This window comes from Limulus polyphemus, unplaced genomic scaffold (genome assembly GCF_000517525.1).
Source record: "Limulus polyphemus unplaced genomic scaffold, Limulus_polyphemus-2.1.2 Scaffold834, whole genome shotgun sequence".
In the NCBI taxonomy this organism is placed as follows: Eukaryota; Metazoa; Arthropoda; class Merostomata; order Xiphosura; family Limulidae; genus Limulus; species Limulus polyphemus.
In genome coordinates, this window is record NW_013666444.1 from 113,298 (window position 1) to 137,126 (window position 23,829).

Here is a 23,829-nt window from a genome sequence, read left to right on the forward strand (position 1 = left end):
AAATAATTTATGTGGAATGAAATAATTAACACCATTCGACAGTATGTTTCTATCTGATTTACTATCCATTTTTTCTTATCATTAAAATTATTGCATTATATAACTTAAATTTGTCTAATAAGATATTTTCAGATTTCTGACCTGTTTGTACTAGCTTCTCTATTTATGCTTATAATAAAATTTAAATTAAAATCAAAAACTAAACGAAACTAATAGAAGGAATATCTGAAAGTTATTATTTTGGTACATATGTAAGTTTGCTGAAGATGAAACCTATTTCTCTACAGTTCTATAGTGGACAGTAAAGAGTTTCACAGTGCTTCCAGTGACTCTGGTCAGCCATTTTTGTACTGTGTTCTGAATGTACAATATGATGAGGTAAGAAGCATTTTCAAACTAATATAATGAAGCTGTGAAACCAAACCATTAAAATAAAAAACTGGCGTAATCACTGAGAAAAGTTGCTTATAGTTTAAATTTTGAACTAATATTATTCAGTCAAAAGAGTGATTTAAGTGGGAATTACCAGCTTTAAATTATAGAAATAAAGTGAAAAATAGAAGTTGAACTTTATGTTTATTTGTTTTAATACTTTTGAAATCTGTGTTAAATGAGAGAGAAAAAAGAACAAAAAGTTTTATAAATGTATTATGATATGTTGTCTCACAGTTACTACTACTTGTCCTTTAACAAAAAATGCAACATTTTTAAAAGTGAAAGGTTGAAGAGTTAATTTGGATAAAAATAACTGGTGAACAAAATCAAGCTAGTTTATCAGTTGATTATAAATTATCCCTGTTAACAAAATCAGATAAATTATTTACAGTGTAGTTATGAGAGTCACTTAAAAATTAACATTTCTGGCATAAATTTTGCCAAATATGGAATGATCAGCCTCTGCTATCCATAATTGGATGAAACAGGGTGCCAGTTTTATGAATTTTAGGTAGCGTAAAGGACCTGAGTAAATCATATCTTGAGGGAATAAAGTCTTTGGCTTCTTTTGGTGTCCAAGTAACAACTTTTTACTTGTTCGTAAGAACCATCCTCGAGCAATTAATTAATTTCATTCTCATAAACCCTTTTATCCAAAATTAAAATGTTACCTCCTTTGTCTGCCTTGGTAATTACAATAATACCATTGCTCTTTACTGAATGTAACTGTTCTAATTCAACATTACTTAAATTAACCTAGGTTTACCTGTCTGGTTCAATAATTCATTTGCTACTTCTGTTCTAACCATATGTTTTATCCTATTATTAACTTCTAATCTTTTCAAACATACTTCCATTGACACAATATAATCTTCTTTCCATGAACTGTTGTGATTAAGTGAAAAATTTAAGCCTATACTTAAAATTTCCATATGCTTAAGTGATGCATTCTTATTTGATAAGTTAACAACTTTAAGATTTGACAGAAGTTTACTATAAATATCCTTCAAGACTGGAACCTCATTATCAGATTTAAATTTTAAAATTTCCTCTTTTTTTCTTAATTAAGTTATTAAGTGTATTTCTTAGTTTCACCTTGTTATTTATTCTTAAATTTTAACTATTTAATCAACTATATGAATCCAACCTGTCTTACAGTACACTGTGAGTGTTCTTTTTTAATTTTAAATCTAATTGATACACTTTAGCTTCTGTTAATACAGTATCTTGTCTTGTTGAGTTGACTGTGAATGGGTGGCAACTGTTGTAGAACTATATTGGTGGCTATACAATCTACTTATGCGCTCAAGTGCAGAGGATGACATTTCAGAAATCTTCTGCTTTTTGTCTTCAGCTCAGTTTGTGCAAACTACTGCAGCCTTTATATAGTATCCAGATGGATTGAGGTAGACATGCTTTGAGTAATTGTTTATTCTTAGCTCTTATTGGTGGAGTGACTGAGTGTGGATTCAACAAATGATAGGCATAAGTTGCTGATTTCTTGTCCCTAATCTCTGTTTAATGAAGGTTTTATTGTGTTGATGTACAAAGATTTCTTTATTTACCCTGTTTTCCAAAATATGTTTTGAGTCAATTATTCCAGCTTTGTCAAGGTCTATGTTGTGTCCAGTTGACATAGTATGTTCTGCAGTGGCTTAATTTTGTGTTTTCATTAGTCTTGTGCTGTCTGTGTGTTCTGTTATTCTTTTCTTTAGTTGTCTTCACATTTATTCAATATGTGTTTCGTTACAGGAACACGAAATATCATAGATTACATTTTTGTGTTTCTGATTAATGAGTTTCTGTTTAGTTTTGACTAGGACTTTCTTGATTGGCATAGCATCATGTATGTTTTTTATTGCATGTGACTACTGATTACAGTTGTACTTTATTGACATTTCAGTACTTTTTTAAACAGTTTTTCTTTTTCTATGTTTGCATTCAATTGTTTAATTTTTTCTTTTGTATTTGTGTGTTGTTACCAATTTATACAGTAACTTAGAATGATTTCGTGATTTAATGTATCGACAATGGAAGTTCTTGTTATGGCAGACAACACTTCTGATATGACTACAATGGCATCAGGTTAAACTTTATCTGCTGAGGAGGCACAGGCCTTAATTCACAGAGAGCTAGATTCCTATGATTGGCCAGTGATTTCTTTTTAATTTCAATCTGACAATGTTTTTGAGGATGAATACATTCTAGGAGAAAAAAATTGGATTCACTTTTTCAGGCACCTTCTTTTTTTGTTCTGTCACAGTCTACACCTCTACAGGATATCTCACCTTCCACACCTTTTTTACAGCTGGTTACTCAGGTATGGGGTATATTATGTTTCCTTTTTTTTCTAGCACATAGATGTCGTTGATCACATTTATGCTATTAATGTTCCCAGAATCGTCTACTATTCCTCTTATGTCATCCTATAGCCAGTCTGATCCTTCCTCCCTAAAACCTCTGTTGTATGTGAAGGCCATTTGGCTTTCACACCTATATTTTTAACTTCTTTTCCTAGCTATACTTCCTTTCCAATCCCAAAAAGCTTCTTTCTCAGGTTTGCTCTCTAAGGTGTTATGTGGTATGTACTGCCTCCTTTTGGCATTCACATTCCCAAACTTTTATTCACTAGAACCCTACTGTTTCCCATGATCTATCCTGTTACAGTAACTGGTTGGGTTTCTCAACTCCTTAGGCTGGCATATTCAGACTTATCCGTGGAAGGTTGCTGTCTCCTCAATGTTTCTTCTGATCAAATTTGTCATATCACCATGTCTTTGGCTGCTCATCTTCACTGTTCATAGGAAGAAATTATTCAGGCCAGAATGTGGATTGCTTCCTATTCCTTCGTTGCTCATTATCTGGCTGTATCTATTTTGGGAGGATATCATCTCCCTCCCATGATAATTAAACACATATCTGTTTGCCTTTGACGTGGGTATGTCTTTTCACAACATTTCAATGTATTGGGTATATCTTCACGAAATTTGGCAGTCTTTCAGTTCATATTACAAATCTTTCACATACAAAAACTCATATTTCTTGGTGAAGTATTTTTAATAAAATAAAGTAAAGATTTGGCCATGAATATATTGAGTATTTGTTTTGAATAGTCCTGTGCAAAGTAATTTCATGTTAAAATTAAAAATATTTGACCCTCATCTCAAAAATCTCAAATTTCTTTGTGTAATCCCTAAAACCTACTAAATGCTTTTCAAACGTTTTTTTTTTAAGTAAAACTTCATAGTTTATCTGTTGTTTTCTCTACCCTATCTCAAAACAGGATCAGTCAAATTGACCAACCTCGTAATCATCCCCAAAAAAAATTAATAATTGAAATAAACCTAAATTAACTTTTTTTCTTTCTAGAATAACTTCAGATTGTAACATGAAACTACATTCGTTTATCCTAAGTAGCTCTAAGTTTTTAACAATATATATCCATTTATAATTAAATTTTATTGTTTTATTGCCTTTTGAACCATGTCTAACTACTATCCGTGCCATTATAAGTTGTAAATCACTTAGGAAACGTGCATCTCGCATTATGCTATCGAATTACATTACCCACAAGCTGCTTGCGGAGGTGCTTTGTGAACCATTTTAATTATATTATTATTTATTTTACCTGATTTAGTCTTAAATAACTTAAAAACATTCATATTTTTAGGTTTTAGTTACTTTTATAATAATAAATAAACAAGGAATATAGTACTTACCCAATCTTCTTGCTGTCGGGTTTCGAAGAGAGTTAACCCTAATACTATAGATAGGAATGACTTAATAATTTTTATTTAATTAAATAATGCACCAAAGATTATAGACTAATAACGTGCAAAAAGTAGACAAATTCACTTACCTCTCAAAATTTTCCTGGCTTTCTAACCATCCGACAAGAGCCGTTACAAATTCATCAAGCTAGTTATTAACTTTCCAATGGTAATGATGTTGGAACTCTGAATGAAATTGACATCTAACTGTTCAGAATACAACGTTATACAATACATCATTTGATAGATGAAGGCCTTGACTTTCTATTGGTTATAGGTAATATGTAATGAAACGTAAGAGAGAACTATTAACTAATTGTGAAAGAGAAGATGAGACAGGTGAGTGTGGCAGGAGGGGTCTGATTCTCTACTCAATAGCTCTGTAACCAAACAAAATTGAAGGCTATAAAAATTATGGTTTGTTTGAGCAATAACGATTTTATAAAGAGTATTTTGTTTCATCTCATACATTTTCGAGGGGTGATGGATAAAAGAGGGATGATGACATACTTAGACAAAATGTGTCACATCGGTCACACTAGTGGAAATTTAGGATTTTTTTATATATTTCCTTGTAGAATTAAAAACTTAAAACTTGTATACTATTAAAATATGGATTATTAGCTAAGATTTTATGCTACTCTAATTGGTAAAACATAAACAAAAAGTAGTTTGATAAAATTGTGAATGTAAGACACTAAAACCTTGTGTCATGCGCAGTAAAGGGTACCCGGGGCAATAGGGTTAATACCAGTTACAGGTATTGCACTGTTCTTATGGTTGAGTTGAGGCAACAATACAACCCCGTAATGCTGGGTTTGGTTTGTTGTACTTCTTGCTTTTAGAGTGGTTTTGGGAGTTGTATGCTTTGGGCAGAATACTAACTTCCTCTTAGTAATTCCAGTTGCTTGACGTATGGTTGGAGTTGGTGTACATGTATTACATGGTCTACATGCTCTAGCCGCAGTGTTTATGTTACTCAAATTTAGTTTATATCTGGGTGTTCGTCATCCTCCTAACGATAAGGACGGGTTGTGGAAGGGTGGAACCTCATCTGTTCAGTTGAGTAGATACCTAGCCATTGCTATATTTTGGCAAACTGTTCCTTGACTTGCCATTTCTCCTCATGTAGGTATCAAGTTTGCTTCGAGTTTTAGTTTCATAGAGTGGCTCTTCACCTATGGGAATCAGCTGTTTTCCAATCTGATTTATGTGATGGAAGATGAATTGAACTCACACTGGTTTTTAATATGGTTTACATCTCTCAGCCGATTTAAGATTATGCACATCTTTTTTTTGTCCACCCATTTCAGGTTCATTTCCTTTTTACGGTTTTCTGTACTTCGGTTGTCTGTATATGTGTTTCGGTTTCATCCCTGAGCCCACTAATTACTTATATGTGGTTGCTTTCTGCTCAGTTTCACTGATAGGTGTCTACACTAGCTTCTTTAGTTTTTCAATGTGAGATTCTAGCTTTATGAAAGAAAAGGTAAGACTGTGTCAGAAATTAACATTTTCTTTCACTGAAAATGTATTTTCACTGATAGCTACTTTCCTCCTCTCACATGCTTTCCACCTTTCCTCCCCACTGCCAGTGTTATTCATATTACATCCTGCCAATTCTTGAAAATGAAGATTGAGCAGGAGAATCAAAGGGAATTAGCTGTGCCAATATAGGTGTTGCAGTACTATTAGTGAAAGATGGTCACATGCTACATACATGTTTAAACGTGGTGCAAAATTTGTGGGGTATATAGACTGATGTGCTGAGCATTAGATTTTTTAAATAATGTTTAGGGGGCAGAAATAAGATTGAGATAGCTTTGTGTTAGGAGAGAGGTAAGTACTTATCAGAAATACATTGTCAGGTTAAGAAAAGGTTAACTTTTAGCTCTGTTGTTCAGGCATTGGGTTATACTATGTTCTTGAAGTTGAGTGATAGGACTGGAACTATACATATCTCTTGGTGTGGGTAGGTTTTTCTGTATACAGTGGAAGTGTAGGTATCTGTCAGTATGGATAGGTTTTCTGAATACAGTTGTAGTGATTTTTCTTTTCTGTTTGCTGATGAGTATGTCAAGTAACAGAAGGCTGTTTTGTTTCTTTATTTTCATGGTGAAGTGAATTATTTTGTATGTAGGATTAAGATGTTTTGGGAAGGCTAGTAAGTTTTTTATGATTGTGGAGCCAGATAACAAAGGTGTTGTCAACAGAGCACCTATATAAACTTGGTTTTATATCTGTAGATGAGAGGGCTCTTTCTCAAAAGTCTCCCATGAAAATGACTGCTAAAACTGAAGAGAATGGTGGTCCCATGGCTAGACTGTCCATTTGTTCATAGAAATCTGCATTGTATTGAAAGTAAGTTGTCTGTAGGCAAAAGTTCTTAGTTCCATGATAGTGTCTATTTTCGTATAACTTCTGTGTGTTAGAGAGTTGTGATTCATCAGTCATTGTTTGGTAATTTAAAAGGTTTCTGAGATCAAAACATTGGAAAACAGATCTGTGACATCAAAGTGACAAGAATACCCTGGAATCTGATGTGTAGCCTTCTGAGTTGTTCTGTGAAGTCTTTCAAGTTGTGAGCTTGATGTTCAGTATTACCTTATAGTGGTGACAGGATAGATACCACGAAGGTCACTAGCTGATAGCAAGGCATGTTTATCACACTGATGATAGGTCTTAAAGGTGTTTTGGGTTTGTGTACCTTAACTATCCCATAAAACTGTGGAGGGTAGTTTATGCCAGCCCAAGACAGAGACAAAAGCTGAATAGTCGTGTCACACTATTACGTGAAAATATACATATTTAATATTACGTTCCTAATATAATATCCTACAATCCACGATTACTTATTTTAACAGTCATTATTATTACACAATTCAAGGGAGATAAACTTCCCAACACATACAAATTTGTACAATTCTATATATATATATATATATATGACCTCTCAAAATGAGTATGGCCTCACTCCAAAATGGCATCACACAGAAACATGACAAACAAGTATAAGGTTTATAGAATAATTGTGGTATGTAACCCATGTCTATGCTAGAAGAGTAGCACAAGTTGAGAAGTTTTCCACATCTTTTTTACATGGGTGACACTAACTATGTCCATAACACTTGCATGAAAATTTACTTGAATATGCCTAGAAAAACATGACTTCTACCTTCTTGTCTTGGTCATAACCCTAAAGTTTATGCTGCTGGATTGACAAGGAATTGTATGACAAAAATACTTATGCAAAGGTTGTTTATATCCTGATATACAAGTAATAAAAAAATTGAAAAAATAAGGATGAAGTAGGGATGGCAATGTCAAAAAAGTACAGAAATAAATTAGGGATGAATACACAAAACCATACAAAATTCCCTACATTACATGTGAAAAAATCATTATACATGATAATAAATTAAATGCAACATTTGATGTGTAAATCATTGTAACAACTTCAAGCATTGGAGAGCTAGCCTTTTTGATGCCAGAAACAAAAGAATCAGCAGAACATTTGGCTGTTACGCTACTCACTAGTTCTGTATTTTAGTAATGTTTTTGGCTAAACTGAAGGTATTAGTGGCTTTTGAAAACCAATGTTAAGTGTTTATAAAAGTCTCTTAGATTGTTATCAGAGATTTTGATGAGCAATACATAATGTGTCAGCCATTTTTTCCCAGCCCATCCATACATACTAAGCACTACCATGCTTAATGATATAGGTGAAATATACAGGCCAATAAAGACAGAATTATTTTTTTATCTCTGTTGTATCAATACAACTGTGAAACACTATAGAAATCACCCATTAAGGCTAATCACACACATGCCGGCTAACTTCACATTTTCTTTCACTAACTAACTGTTTTCTATCTTTCTTAGCTTGCTGTATCTGCATGTATTTATAACACACAAGAGAATGTATAATTTGGATGTATGCAAGGGGCTGATGGTCTGTCTGGATGATGAACTCCTTCCCATAGGGGTAGGTTTAAACTTCTGGATGGTGGCAAATAGGCCAGGCAGACTTGTTTGATCACAAGATAGTTCTTCTCCCTACTCAACAGTTTTTACTTATGTACATTACTGGAAACAGTCTGTCTTCGTGTTCTTCTAGGAGTACTGCTACATTTTCAATGTCTGGAGCATTGGTCTGAATGATTAACGGTTTGTTAAAGGCAGGCATTCTAAGGGTTGGCAAACTTCCTAACATGTTCTTTAATTTCTGGAATGCCATCTGCTGTGGTTGTTTCCACTTCTCCTTGTTGGGTAGGCCTTTCTTGGTAGATCAGTCAGTGGTGCAGCAACTTCAGTGTAGTTTGGAGTGAACTGCCTGTTGTATAATGCTATCCCCAGAAAAGATTTGACTTGCTGTTTGGTCGTTGGAAATGGTGCATCTTGTATGCAGGATAGTTTTTCTTCTTACATGGCAATCTGTCGGTCATCGACCTTGCATCCAACAAAGTCCAGCACAGAATAGCCGATGTAGCTCTTAGATGGTTTAATGATCAGACCTGCTGCCTTCACTCGCATGAACAGCTCTCTTAAGTTTCTTCAGGTGGTCTTCCCATCTGGCTGTGTGGGTAAGAATGCTGTCCACATAGTACTCAATGTTGGTGGTTTTGTGCAACATCTTCCTCATAATGCAGTTGAATGTTGCTTCTGACTTGACTAACCAAAATGGCATCCTCTTGAACTGGTAGCATCCATCTAGTGCCACAAAGGCTGTCTTCTTTTTAGATCTTGTTTCCATCAGGATCTGCCAATAACTTTAACTCAGGTTATTCAGTGAAATGAACTTGGCCCTGTCTAATTTCACCATGATAGCCTCTGGGTTGCCCCTAAGTTCTGAGTCGAACTTTGTCACGATGTTCAGCTTCTGGAAGTGACTTGAGCCATCCATTCTCTTCGTGTTTACCACTGGTGAACAGTAGGCTGAATTCAAAGGCTCATTGATTCTAGCTTTTAACTTTGTCTCGACTTCCTGGTTTATCGGGTCTTTCATCGCATAGGGCATCTGGTAGGGCTTCACCATGACTGGATTTCTGGTTGTGGTCTTGATCTTCTGTTACACAACATCTGTCTTCTCTGGTCTGTCTGTGAAATCATCTGCATATTGGCAGAGTATATCTCATAGTTCTTTCTTCTGCTTGTCAGTCAGCTCTTCACTGATGTTGACATCTTTGTACGTTTCATCTCCACCAAGTGGTCTTAGGTTTAATAGGTATTCATATTCTGTGTCAAAGTCACTATCTTCTAGTTCTTCATCTATGACAGCTACACCTGCCATGTCCATCTGTGCCACAATAGGTGCACCTATTAGGTCTTCTTCCCTCTCAAAGTACCTCTTAAGCAGCTTGGCATGGTAGGTCTTAGTCTTCCTGTCCACTTTCACCTTGTAGTCTATTCTTTTGACCACTTCCTGCACTTCATAAGGCCCTTTCCACTGCAGGGTGAGTTTGTTGTTCTCTGTGTGGGTAGAAGAACAAATCCTTGTTCTTATTGTCATAGAAGTGCTTCTGACTGCCTTGAGCCAGAAATAAACTCTCTTTGAGCTAGTTGACATGTCTCTTCCAGTCAGTTTCTGAGGTCTAACACATATTGGTATGTGTTCCTCACTTTTGACTCTTCCTCTCCTGTCCACAGCTCTTTCAATATCTGTATCGGCCCTTGTATTGTTCATCCATACAGCAACTTGAAGGGTGAATGACCTGTACTTGTATGTGGGATTTCTCAGTAATCAAATAATACTGCCTGCAGGTACTTGTCCCAGTCATGTGGTATTTCCTGGCACATTTTGTTCAGCATGCTCTTGAAGACTCCTTTGACTTTCTCACAAAGTCCATTACATCTGAGGTTGTACAGGGTGGTAAAGAGTTGCCTAGTGCTGATGAGTCTGCACACCTTTTGCATAAGTTATGAAGTAAACAGGGTCTTCAGAAAGCCTACTCTTCAGAACACTTCTAGGAGGCCTTCTGCTAATCTCTCCTTCTCTATCTTTGGCAGTGCTGTCTTATAGTCAACTACTATCAGCTTGAACTGCTTGACCTTGTTGGGTTACAGATGCTATTTGTCCAAACAAGTCCAGCACTAGACTGCTGATCACCATTTCACCCAGTGGCACCTTGGCTAACTTTCCTCTAGGTATTGTCTTATTCTAGCAGATGTCACATGATCTGCAGAATCTGGTCACAACTCCAAAGATTCCCAGCCAGTGGAAGTTACTGGTAAATCTGTCAGCCATTTTCTGTGCTCCTAGGTGTCCTCCCACAATCGACACATGAGCTAGTTTCATCACTTGAGTCCGGTATTGGTACTGTTGGTACTGTGATCTGTTTAATTCCCCAGATCTGATAGATCTGTAACAACACACCCTTATGGTCCTCTTTTCTTTAAATCCTTTTCCCTTTTCTTGTGCTTAATTTTCTCCCAGACACTACAAGTTCTCGTAAATGTACATTTGGGATGTCACTTTTCAAGACTTGCAGGGGCTTGATCTTTTGTTTGCTTTGATTTTCTTGAGTTCTAATGGTGAATGCGGATGCTTCATAAGTCTTTCTTCTGTCTGGTTCCTCTAAACTTCTACTGCCCGGTATACTTCCAATCACCAAGTCATAGATGGGTGCCTTCATACACATGGCCTCAAGGTCTCTCACATAGTATGGAGTGTCCACCTTTATTCTTGCTATGGGAAACTTTCTCACCGTTCCATCAATCAGCACACACAGATGTACCTTGCCTGTCATCTGGTCATCAGATACAAGACTGGTTCTCACTGCTCCACTACTGCACCCAGTGTCTCATAGGACTTTCACTTTCTTGTCCCTGATATAGCCTTCAGCTATTGGCATGTTGTGATTTGTTGGCACTTCTTATTGTTTGTCACATGGTCCAATCGCTACTCGCACTGTTGATCCATTTGCTAATTTGAGTTGACCATCAGTAATGCACTGTTTAATCATGGAAATAGCACTTCCATTTTGTGGGTGTCTCTGTTCTTTTTTGTCTGGCAGCAGCACCTATAGTGATAGTCACTCTTTTCTTGTTTCCTACTAGTACCATCTTTGTAGGTAGCTCCAGCTGCTTTATATTGAAATTTCTGCTGTTGCTTGTTGGTGACAGACTTGCAGTCATTTACAATGTGCCTGATTTTATTTCATACATAGCATCTATTCTCTCTTTTGTCTGTTAAGTTCTTGTCACCTTTGGTGGTATCCTGTTTCTGGTCAGCCACCTCTGGTTTTGACTTTAACTGGTTATTCTTGGAATATCCAATTATACTCCCTCCATGGGCTTCCATATACTGTTCTGCCAGCTTGATCATCTCATCCACGTCTTTTGGTGCTCTCTTTTTTAGGAACAGTGACATGTCAGTGAAGTACGTGATCATGAACTGTTCACTTATTAGTATATCTGCCAGTCCCTCAAAACTATTTTCACACTTGGCCATGTCAATCCATCTTGTGAAGCATCTCCTTAGACATGCCACAAACTGTAATACAGTTTCTCTAGGGTCAGATTTGACTTCTCCGAAGTTCCAACAAAAACCTTCTTCAGTAAGTTCATAGCATTTCAAAAGGCCACTTTAAACTTGTCATAGTCCATGGTATCTTATGATGTCTTGCTTGCATACACTCGTAGGCCGATTCCTGTGAGAATGGGCTGAGGTGGACTGCCCATTGGCCTTGTCCCGGTTCTGGCTTTTGCCAAATCTTTCATATCTGTCCAGGAAAGCATTCATGTCATCTTTTTGACCATCAAGTTTGGGCATCTTGGGTAAATGGCCCTGACTCCATTGTCATTTTTGGGTTCTTCATCTTTCTGTTGGATGAGCTTTATGATCTTAATTTGTGCTCTTATTCTCTCTGTTTCTTGTCTCTCTTTTTCTTCTTTCAGTCCTTCTTCGTCTTCTCTGTCTTTCCTCCTCTCTCTTCTGATGTCGCTCTTCTCTCTATAGTTCTTGTTGTTGTTTAACAAACTTTAGTAGATTGCTATCGTTTAGCACAAGTTATTCTCCTCTCTCTCTCTCCATTTATCAAAGTCAACTGACATGGTTATATAGTGTGATTGTAATCCCTACACTGTTTTTGACACCACTACAGTTGTGTGTATATATAGGTCTACTTCCACTGTCATTCAAGCCTTCTTTCAATGCTGTTTACCACTGTATAATCCTGGCTGGCTTGGCAATGTCAGGTCTTATATAGGAATGTGATTCTTTACAGTAGGTGTTTGTGACTTGCTGATGATAAATTTCAACAATAAACAGACAGCACACAATCCAGTTGTTTAATATAATCTATTCAAAACAAGTCAAATATATGTAAAAAAATTTGTTACTCTACTGTAGTCCCTCTTAGATATGACCAACCTAAATGCCATGATAAAAGTGTTGCATCTGTTAGGAAGTTGTTATTCAAAGGATCAATAACCAGGAGTTGAGCATAATGGTTTATATACTGTGTTTGTAGTCAGTTAACATAGCATATTGGTATACTGTATAATAATAGTCATGATGGATAACACTTCAATAAAGATAAATTAAAATTTTTTTGTTTTTGTTTTATGTAAAATAATTTATTGATCAATCACACTTATTTCATAAATATACATATATCACTTTTTTGTTACATACATTTAAAATATTACAAACTGACAAAATTTAGTTCATAAAAAAATCATCCATCTTTATTTGTTTTGCACATCAGTATCAATTTATAAAATAACATGCAATAAATGTCCAGAATTCCACATCAGAGAAGTCAGAAGAAAATTGTAAACCAGATTCACCAAATATAATAAAAAACATCCCATACTTGTATTTACCACCATTGCAACTCAAAATATCTACAGTATATCTATACAAAATGCTGTAATTTTAAACAAAGAACTGAACATATGAAGCTACATATCTTTATTGAACAAAACAGCCCCATCCTTAACCAAAATCTTACCTCAAAACGAACTGAACATCTGAAGCTACATATCTTTATTTGACAAAACAGCCCCATCCTTAACCAAAATCTTACCTCAAAATGAACTGAACATCTGAAGCTACATATCTTTATTTGACAAAACAGCCCCACCTTTAACCAAAATCTAACATCGAAACTTGGATCCTTTGATCACAGCTCTGAAAAGGGAACATTCCATGAATTTAAAAGAACCAGTAAAGAAATAAGAATAAATACCTGAATTGAATTATTGCTAGACTATTGCAAATACATAATAAGGTAATCCTCTCTGATTACAAATACTACATAAAATATTGAATTAAAACAATGTCAAGTTGACTAAAAATTCTCCATTTTTCATTTATTTTGCTGCTTTTGTCACAACTTTTGCCTATATCAACATCCATGTTATGTTTCTATATCAACACTTTGAGCCTTCTTCTTCACAGTGACTTCCTGTTCTCACTTTGAGACATTTGCAGATTTATTTAGCCATGCTTACCGCACAGATTAGTCTAGTCTGTCGCTCAACAAATGGTGAGTTAATAATCTTCACACCCTGCTAGTAAATAGTAATAAAGTTATTTAAAATCTAGGCTACTAACTCAAAATCTACTATATTCACTAAAATAAACTTTAATTCTGTGATTGGGGTGAAGATAACAGTTTCTGTCCATCCTGGTTACCTTTCAGGACCAAAGTTTTTAAACCAAAATATCTAAGTGTATGTACCAAGGAGTTTGATTTGAACACCTCGGGGTACCAAGATACATATATATTAAGCTGTGAAGCAATCTTTGGTCATGTGACCTCTTTGTTCCATACTCTACACACTGTATTCAAGTGTCCCTGTAAATTACATCATTGATATGAAGAAAAGTCGTTATAGAGAGGTCATTATTCATCCTTCTGCCCAAAAATCACAGTTATATGTCACATCTATCAAGAAGTCATTTGTGGGAGGTCAGATCAATATGAAATTGTTCCATGAATAGAAAAAAAGTCGTATGTAAAAGGAAGTTGTTATTGTGAGGGGTTAGTATCCACCAGGGACAACTTTATTGGCTATCACAGTTGTATCCAGAGCTTTAGATAAATATCTCTCTTTTCGACAAAGTCCACATAGATGGGTTCAATTACTTCAGAACACCCTTTGAAAAGACAAATTCTTCTTCTTTATCTCTGTTATTACAATACAAACTCTGAAACTCACTTTAGAAATCGCCCATTGTAGCTAAACTCACATGCAGTTTAACTTCACTTTTCTTTCACTAACTTACTTTCTCTCTGTATCTACATGTATTTATAATATGCAACAGCAAAATCAAGAAATATCTAGCCCTCTTGTAACAACAATATTACACATAATGAGAAAACTTAGGAGCTTCAAATAAGATTACATCAACAATATTCCAAAAGCCTAGATTTAACTGCATACACAACGGAGTTACATAACGAAACTTGTCATAACTATTGCTTTTAAAATAATTAACCCCCAACACCCTTGCCATGAAATCAAACAATCATTATATATTAAATCACCAAACAAACCAAATAATAACTCCTAAACTGAACAATCTTGTATATCCAACACAACCTAAAATCCTATTTGCCCTACCACTAGCAACAGCACACTGCATGGATGGTTTAAGAGACTGATCAGCCACTACACCAAAATCCCTTGATGAAAGAAAGATTATTCCCATCCAAATTATGCTTATAATTCAAATTATGATAACCCCGATGCATTATCTTGCCTTTATTATAATTAAAACTCATATGCCATTTATTCACTCAACTCACTAAATGATCTAAATCCTTTTATAAAGCAGCAGTAGCATCCTCACAGCCAGCAGTACCCAAGACCTTAATATCATCAGCAAATTTAAGTAATTTATCGACCATTCCTTTATCTGTGTCATTCATCTAAATTAAAAAGAGCAAAGGTCCTAAGACTGAGCCCTGATATACCACACTTGTGACATTAATCCAGTTTGATTGAACTCCACATATAACAACTCTCTGCTTTCTTTCATCTAGCCACTCTTCTATCGAATTAGTTAACTCATCCCCCACACCTATAGAGATGATTTTTTTTTACAAACCTTTTATGTTGCACCTCATCAAATGTTTTTTAAAATCCATAAACACCAAATATTCACCCTTATCCTCATCTACATAAGAAGTAACTTTTTCAAAGAATGTCAAAAGATTTGTAAGGCAAGATTTTCCATTAGTGAAACCATGTTGACTATTCAATAAAATTCCAAACTTTGTTAAGTGACTTTGCAAAGCATCTTTTATCAGACTTTCTAAAACTTTTCCCACAACTGATTAAGACTAATACGCCTATAATTACTGGGGCAATTTTTATCACTTTACTTGAAAAGAGGATCAACATTAGCCAACTTCTAATCCTCTGACACCTGCCCACTATTCAAGGATTGGCAAAAAATAGCAGCAAGTAGCTCACATATTCAATCCTTAATATCCTTCAAAATTCTTGGTGAAATATTATCTGGCCCAGAAGCCTTATCATTCATTAAATTTCCCAATTTTTTCTTAACAAGCTCAGAATTAATGATCTATTTGTTCAGTCTTATTTTCATCTGTCAACTGTTCAAGATGAGGAATATTTCTTAAATCTTAATTTGTAAAAACTGAAGAAAAAGTATAACTTTATATCCCAAACACTTCATAATCATCAGATGTGAGCCTTCCTTTATCATCCCTCCAAGGTCCTACCCCCATCCTAACATTTTGCTTACCCTTAATGTTTTTAAAGAAATTCTTGTTATTAATATTTATTTTGCCCCCAGTGGCACAGCGGTATGTCTGCAAACTTACAACGCTAGAAACCGGGTTTCAATACCCGTAGTGGGCAGAGCACAGATAGCCCATTGTATAGCTTTGTGCTTAATTCTAAACAAACAAATATTGATTTTTTCAGACATTGTTTTTATGTCCTAATTTCTTGTTTGACTAATTTTTTTAATATTCTATAATTTTTGAAATCTCCCATCAAACCAATCAATTTAAATTTTTTACACTTGTGATGTTTTTCTTTAATTTTATCTTTGTGAGCCAATGTTTTTTTTTTACTTGCAGCCAACCTTCTCTTTCTATAAGAAATATGTTTATCTTGAATATTTAGAAATTTTCCACATTTGATCAGTGTCTCCAAATTACTCAGTTGCCCAATTCACAACAGATAATTCTTGTTGCATCCCTTAAAAATTTGTTGTTGTTTTTTATTTGTAACCAAAATATCATTATTCCTGATCTCCATATGCAACAAAGCATTGAACCTAATAGAGCAATGATCACTTGTACCACAATTTCCACCCTCTCAACAATTTATATATTAGAAGTTAACCATAAATCTCAAATAGCATTGGTTCTTGTAGGGTCCCTGGCCAACTGACGAATAAAACCATTTTGAACAGTTTCCAAAAACCTTTCTCCCTCATGGCTTGACTCTAACATTTCCCAATCCATATGTTTGAAATTAAAATCAGCCATAATTATAACTTCATTAACAGCTGAAATCTTAGTATAATTGTAAAGTTTCTCATTAATTACATCAGTATCATCTGGTGGTCTGTAAGAAATTCCCACCAAAACCTTTTTCTCTTTGTATCTGCTATTAGAAACCCAAATGGATTGATTTTCCTTGCTATTATTTTTGATATCCTCAACTTCAACAGGATGTAACCAACATTTTATATGTAAAGCCACTCCTCCCCCTCTCTCTTTAGTACTCTATCACTATTATATAACCTATAACCATCTATTTCAAAGAAATTTATGTCATCAAAATTATTTTCATTTAACAATGTTTCAGTTATTCCCATTATATCAAAATCCTCCATTCCTACCAATGCTCTAAAGCCATCTATTTATTTTTTTTACTTCTAGCATTACAATATTAACAATTAAGCCTATCCTTATAACTACTTCTATACTCATTTCCAATGCTAAATTTTTCTCTGCCTCTTATTCTTTTTGCATTCAGTTTTTCCTGGCCCTCACCACTGTCTAGTCCTAGTTTAAAACTTCCCTTGCTGTTGAACTAATAGCCTTAGCAAACAAGCCAGCTCCTACCGTATATAAATGTGTATCATCTAATCCAAAAAGCTCTCTTCTCCCATTAAACTGATTCCTCAAGTCTAATAAGCCAATCTGCTCATTCTTACATACTAACCTAAGCCTAGCATTCAGCCCTAATGATCTACTTATAATTTCACCCCCACAATTAATTCTCGGCAGTATCCTTGATATAATTAAGATACGGCCCTTTTCTTTAAATGGCTTTATCAACTCCCTTGTACTTATTAATTAGCTCCTTTGTCCTACCATTCCCTATGTCATTAGCCCCTACGCGCACAACAAAAACTACATCTTTGCTATCTCCCTATATCATATCTCATACTCTGTCAGTTGTGTCCTTCACCTGTGCCCCTTAGTAACATAATCTAATTTTTTTCTCCCTATTTGCCCCACAGACTATCCTATCCACATGCCTTCTCAAGGAATCATCTGTTATTATAACCTCTTAAGTTTATCATTCACATCCTCCTTTTGTTTTCCTTCTCTTCAATAGTTTCTCATCTGCACAAGCTGTACAATTATTATATATGTGTACTGTCCTCTTCTTAAGACAGAAAATAAGATTCACTAAAGTTTAAAGTCACGTGACCTAAGATTTCTGTAGTGGTTTGTTTTGCTTACTATAATAGCTACATGATAGTAGAGTCGTGCACATGTTGTAGTCTGAGTGAAACTGCAAGTATTTTACACCAATCTGATCCAGATTCATTTGATGTTCATAAGAATAGGAATTATGAGCCTAGTGATTTTGAGTCTAACAATGAGAGAGGCCTGAATTGTACAGACCAGGTAGACGTTCAAGCTGGTTTGCCTATAGCTGACACTGACACTGGAATACCAGCATCAGTTGATGGATGGCACTGTCCAGGCTACATATTAGTCCCACTGATATTTATTTTACTGCACAAGCCTCAAGTTGTTGGTGGTTTGCTGCTAGAGGCCATTCCAGTTGACATTTTCAAACTTTTTGTGGTGGAGGATGTTCTGAATATGATGTTCACTGAAACAAGTAGTTTTGCTGAAGAGTTCTTAGAATTGAACTGCCTAAACCCTAAAAACAGAATGTACCAGTTGTCTGCAACTGATGCATTAAAATGAGAAAGTTCCTTAGCATTCTTTTAATCACGAGTATCGTGAAAAAACCATTGATAGAGGATTACCGGTCAACTGATCCAGTGCTGGCTAGTTAGCTTGTCAATACTGTTATGCTTTGTGATCATTTTGAACTATAGCTAAAGTTTTTGCACTTTAGCAGTGATGAATATGTGCTAGAAAATTATCAATTCTATAAACTGTAGGCAATCTACAATGCTTTACTCCAGCATTTCTAGGAATAGTATGTGCCTGGCAAGGAGTTGTCAATTGATAAATTGATGGTGTTATGCCATAGCAAGTGGGTGTTCCACCAGTATACACTTAGTAAGAAGCACAAGTATGGTGTGAAGCTTTATGTCTTATGTGAGCCATCCTGGTATGTAAGGAATGTCCTCGTTTATTGTGGGAGATCGGACATAGTTGCCTGACTTGGACATGCAAATGTAGCATTATTGGAGCTGATGCAGTAACACCATAATCTCAGTCATGAATTATGCATTCACAGTTTTTATACTTGTTTGCCATCGGTAAAAAAACCTCTGAAAAGGAAGATGCTAATGTATGGAATCATATGACGAAACTGTAGATATCTTACTCAAGTTGTTGTGGCTGCATGATTTATTCTGTTGCAGAAGTGGGAGCATTGTGGTGGAGAAGTGGTGAGACAAGAGATACTCTAATGTTGTGCACATTTCCTACTGGAAAACTTGTGGCCAGCGAGAAGATAAATCAGTGAGGTCAATGTGTTCAGAAATCAGGCTGTATTCTCACTATGACAAAAATATGTGTAGTGTTCATTGTATGGACTAACTAATGTTTTACTATACAATACACCACTTCAAAAGTCACTCATGTGGTACAAGAGGTGTTGCACTTTTTTGGGTATGGCTATGGCCAATCCTTGCCTCATTTTTTGCAAGCATGGAGGCATACAGCCACAAGTGTGGTTTAGAATACAAGTTATAAATTTAATGGTGTTGGATCAGAATCATGATACAGAATCCATACTCAACAATGCCTTGACATGGCCATTTTCTGTCACAAATCTAATGAATGTCACAGCTGTCAAAAGCAGCATTACCCTGACATAATACCATCAATGTCAAGTAGGTCAACAGCAAACAAGGGCAGTGAAAGGAGACATGTTGTCATTGGGAAACGTGTGACTAAGCCAACACTTTTCATTGTACCCTGTTTCAAGACTTATCACACAGAGGAAGACTTCTCAAGGTGATAAAATTTGCACTTGTAAGATTTTGTAACATTCATCATGGTGTATTATCTGTTTCTGATGCTTCTTTGACACAAGTAAACAGTGCAAGTCACTGTACATTATTGACTTAGTGAATGGGTTAAAATTGCTGCAGTGGCAAATGTGTTAAATCAACTTGGGCAATGCTCATACACTCTAGAACATATTAGAATACAGTTACATGCTTTGTTGTAAACCAGTTAAATAATTTGTACATTCCAAACTGTAGTACTTCTCTCTGATGTATGCCTAAAGCCAAAATGTTACTTATTAGAAATTAAATTCACTCAGTGTGTTTGAGAGCAACTGTTTAATTTTTATTCTTATTAAATTTATATTTTCATCTAATATTTGTTTATTTTAAATTGAATCTATGTTTTGAATTCTGTTTAATTTATCTTTTTTGTTTCTTAAACAATTGTAAAAGAGGTACTATATCAATATTTTTGCTCAGTGAATAGATAGATTTGCCATTTCTTCATGCTGATAATTTATCAGTTTCCATCTTGTGTGTTTGGTTTTAATAATATTTGGACAACTTTATTTTATACAGCGTTTATTGTGTCCACCAGCTATGAGCTACTTTTTGACTACAAGGGGACATTTCCAAAAGCTTCTTTTACGTGGAGATTCAAGTGGCCGTGTGATAATATGGAGTATTCCAGAAGTGTCAAATCGTGATTTATCAATCTTACAACAAGAAAAGTTTGATAAAGCACCTGGTTAGTGAGTTATAATTTATCTCATTTTAACTAAAAGCCTATGTCTAGAAAGCATTTGAAGAATATTTAATCTGTTTAATTCAGTACTGCATAAAGTCAGGCCACTAATATATCCCCCAAATTTGTAAGTACTTATCTATATCTTATTTGAAGTGGAATGATAATAAATTATACCAAAGTAAATTTGTTCGTTAATATGGAAAGGTATGGCAAGCTAAGATTTGCCATAGTACTTATAATGACGAGCAAGACAGTTTCAGAGGTGAATAGAAGATTCAAGTTACACCTCAGACATTTTTAATGAGTTTTTCTCTCATCTAAACCAGATATACCCAAACATAAAATTCATGATGGAAAAAAAATGTGGAAAAACACAGGCTTCCAAACCTCCATATTTCATAAGAACACTTGCAATGGACTTTATGTTCCTTGGAATTCCCTTCATGACCAATGTTAAAAGGTGCTATTTGTACAAATAAAATCATTAGTTCCAACATTGATTGTTTCAAAAAAAGAAAATGAAAACATTAGACTTCAGTTTTGTGTACAAAATAATTTCCCTCCCACTGTTGTTATAAAAGTAATTACTTTTTTTGCATGCTGGGCTTCCTTCTCCCGTCCCTTCCCCACAGTTTGACTAGAAGGAAAATGAATTTCATCAACTGTTCCTTCCACTATTTCAGAATATAATTTCCCAGGTATGATTCTTTGTTTCTCTTTCACCTGTGTCTTATGATTTTTCATTTCTTGCTCCAGGAAACTAATACTCTGGATTATTTATTATTTCTTCTACCTCTCCTATTCTGGATACCAGATCTCTTTTCCTGTCCTTCCAATACCCATTATGTTCATTGCATGTCTCGTCAATGACTACCATGTTGGGTTTGGCCCAGTGAGTGCCTAGCTGTCTCATTTTACCAACCTTCTGTCACAATTTTCTACCAACCTCCTATTTCTTTTTCTCCTCCCTCTGACCTTATCTTCAGCATCTTGAGGATGTAGCATTGGATCTTTTGGCCAAAAATGTCATCCCCAAGAAATTTAGGTACTGGCATCTGATAATCAACCAATTTCTGATCATTCTACAGATCCAAGTGGAAAATTTCTTTTCTTCTTTGTTGGTCTTTTTAACTTAGTCTGTGGATGACCAAGGTCAATATGTTAGACATTTTCCTACATATCTCGATTTCCCTATCATTTAGATGTTTTTTCTATATGTTTCTTCCATCGGAATGAAGTCTTCCAATTCCATGCTCTTCCCTTCAGCATAGCATTGAGCTCTTATATATTCAGTTGAATGGCCTTCACTTACTACCCAAGGCTGAGATTCCACTTGTACATAGACAGTTAGCTTCTCTTGGTTCATTCTTGGGAGGTATACTCTTGGAACATCTCCCTTCTTCTGCTCAGTTGAGATATTTTGTAAAGATTTACAAGTCCTTTCTCATGCTCACACAATATTTGGTTCATCTGGGCATTTTCTTCAACTTGTCTTAACTGGATTCAGCTTTCACCTCTTTACCTGCAGACTATGGAATATCTGGTCACTAAGATTTGCACTTCTTGTTTTCATCTTGCGTGAGGGGCTCTTTCACTTTTGGGGACTCTTACTTCCCTCCAGTGAACCTTGTGAGACCAGTAAAATCTTTCTTTCTTAACCTCAATTGTGAACCTCCCCTCTCCGATTCTTGAAGACTTGTCACGGTGGCTGGACCATTCCAATAATACTTTCAGCATCCCCACCCCCCACTGGATCCTAGTGTATGCATCAGTGTTTGTTGGATATGTTCCCATTTCCTACCTCTTCTGGTGTCCATTTGGTCATGATCCACTCTGAAAATTCTAAGGATATTTCTTACATCAACCATCAAGGGGCACCCATTCCAGGACTCTTTTTGTTTTCAGACATTGGACTCCTTTTTTGGGGTCATTCCTATTGAGTTTATCTTGTTGCTTGCCATTAGCTAGGAGCTATGAAACTTGTGGCAGCCCACTGCTCTTGCCTTGACCAAGTTCTAATCACAGAGTGGTATCTCCATCCCCATATTTTTCATTGGGCTTGCTCTTGGCTAGACATAACTCTCATAGATTTCTCTGTCTCTCTTTTCAATTTCGAGCTTCTCCTATACTGATCTCAGTTTCCTCATCCTTCGGCTCTGACTGTTGATACTCTTAGCCAGAACTGGTCTCACCTTTTCCTTTTTGCCTATCCTCCTCTTCAACTCCTTTCTCAGGTTCTCGCTTTGATACAGGATACTCCTTGTCATGTCCTACTAGTGGCATCTTTTTGGCCAGCTAGAACTTGATTTTCTATTCTTCCAGATCCTACTTCTCCTACCCAATATCTTCTGTCTATTGCTTTAACCTCATACTTCCCTTTTTCATCCAGGGATATCATCCCTACATCTCTACATGTGGGATTTGTCCAGACCGTTGCCCTTCAGGCCAGATTCAATTCATATTCTTCCCTAGATGTTTATGCTCATAGGTTTTTTTCACATCTCATTTACACCAGATTTGTCACCTGTCTCATTTGCATTCTCTTGCTTTTCATTTTTACCAGGACTTGGATGAGATTCTCTAGTTGGGAATGTGGACAACTCCCCACACATTTTTCACTTGTTATTTTCATTTGGCTGTTTTGTCTCCCACAAGATTTCAGTTTCCCCTGGTCATCATTGTTCTGTCAGCCCACCATCTTTGAAATGGATAAGTATGTTTCTTATTCTCAGCCTTTCCATATAACAGGATCCTGCCAGGTGACATGTACTGTCTCCCAGGGTATGCTTATTTCCCAAAATACACATTGGGCCAGGGGATAATGGAAAGTGCACAAATCATCCACCCTGGCTCTACAAGTGCCCACTGTTGAAATGGGGTGTTCTGCAAGACCACTAAAGGTATCCTTTTAGTGTACAATGCAATTACTAAATTTTCAAATCCAAACCATACCATTTCATGGGCTATCATAGAAAAAGCTAGTGCTAGGGAAGTGACTATCTACTTCTTTGGCTTTTGTTTGCCTGCTTTTAAATATAGGGTTTCGAAGTCCCCGTTGCCAGATGATGACAAAACCTTGTCGAAACGTTGTACATTTGCTTTTATGTTAAACTTATATTAAAGTTTTTCTTCATTACCCATTCAAGCCGTCTCCAGCCATTACCTTTAAATTAATAAAATGTTTTTTTCTATTCAGCAGCAAATAAACATATTTGAGCTAAAAATTTCATATTAGCTAAAATTCTTAATTGCTTATAAGTACACTGTAGTTTCTTTTTTATTTTTATTCTGTTACTTGCCTTACATGCATAAAGATATGCTGTTTTGTTTATAAGGCCATCTATCTCCCTAAATATGCATACGCATGTCTGTATGTTGATAGATTTTTTTTTGTTAAACCAGTAGTTATGTATTGCAACCCTGATGGCTTGCACATTTTTCATTATCAGCGTTGCTGTACACAGATTTATATATTTCATAATTGGTGTTTT

General features: G+C 35.6%; 1 protein-coding gene across 2 annotated transcripts in view; it reads left to right on the plus strand.

Moving 5' to 3' along the window:
- Positions 1-23,829, plus strand: part of LOC106460777 (WD repeat-containing protein 7-like) — a 211,384-nt gene that overhangs the window by 49,546 nt on the left and 138,009 nt on the right. For both annotated transcript variants that reach the window (XM_022387558.1, XM_013920513.2), the window contains 2 exons: positions 288-378; positions 20,170-20,338. In XM_022387558.1, the coding sequence (XP_022243266.1) occupies positions 288-378; positions 20,170-20,338 (260 nt within the window). The remainder of the gene's footprint in view (positions 1-287; positions 379-20,169; positions 20,339-23,829) is intronic.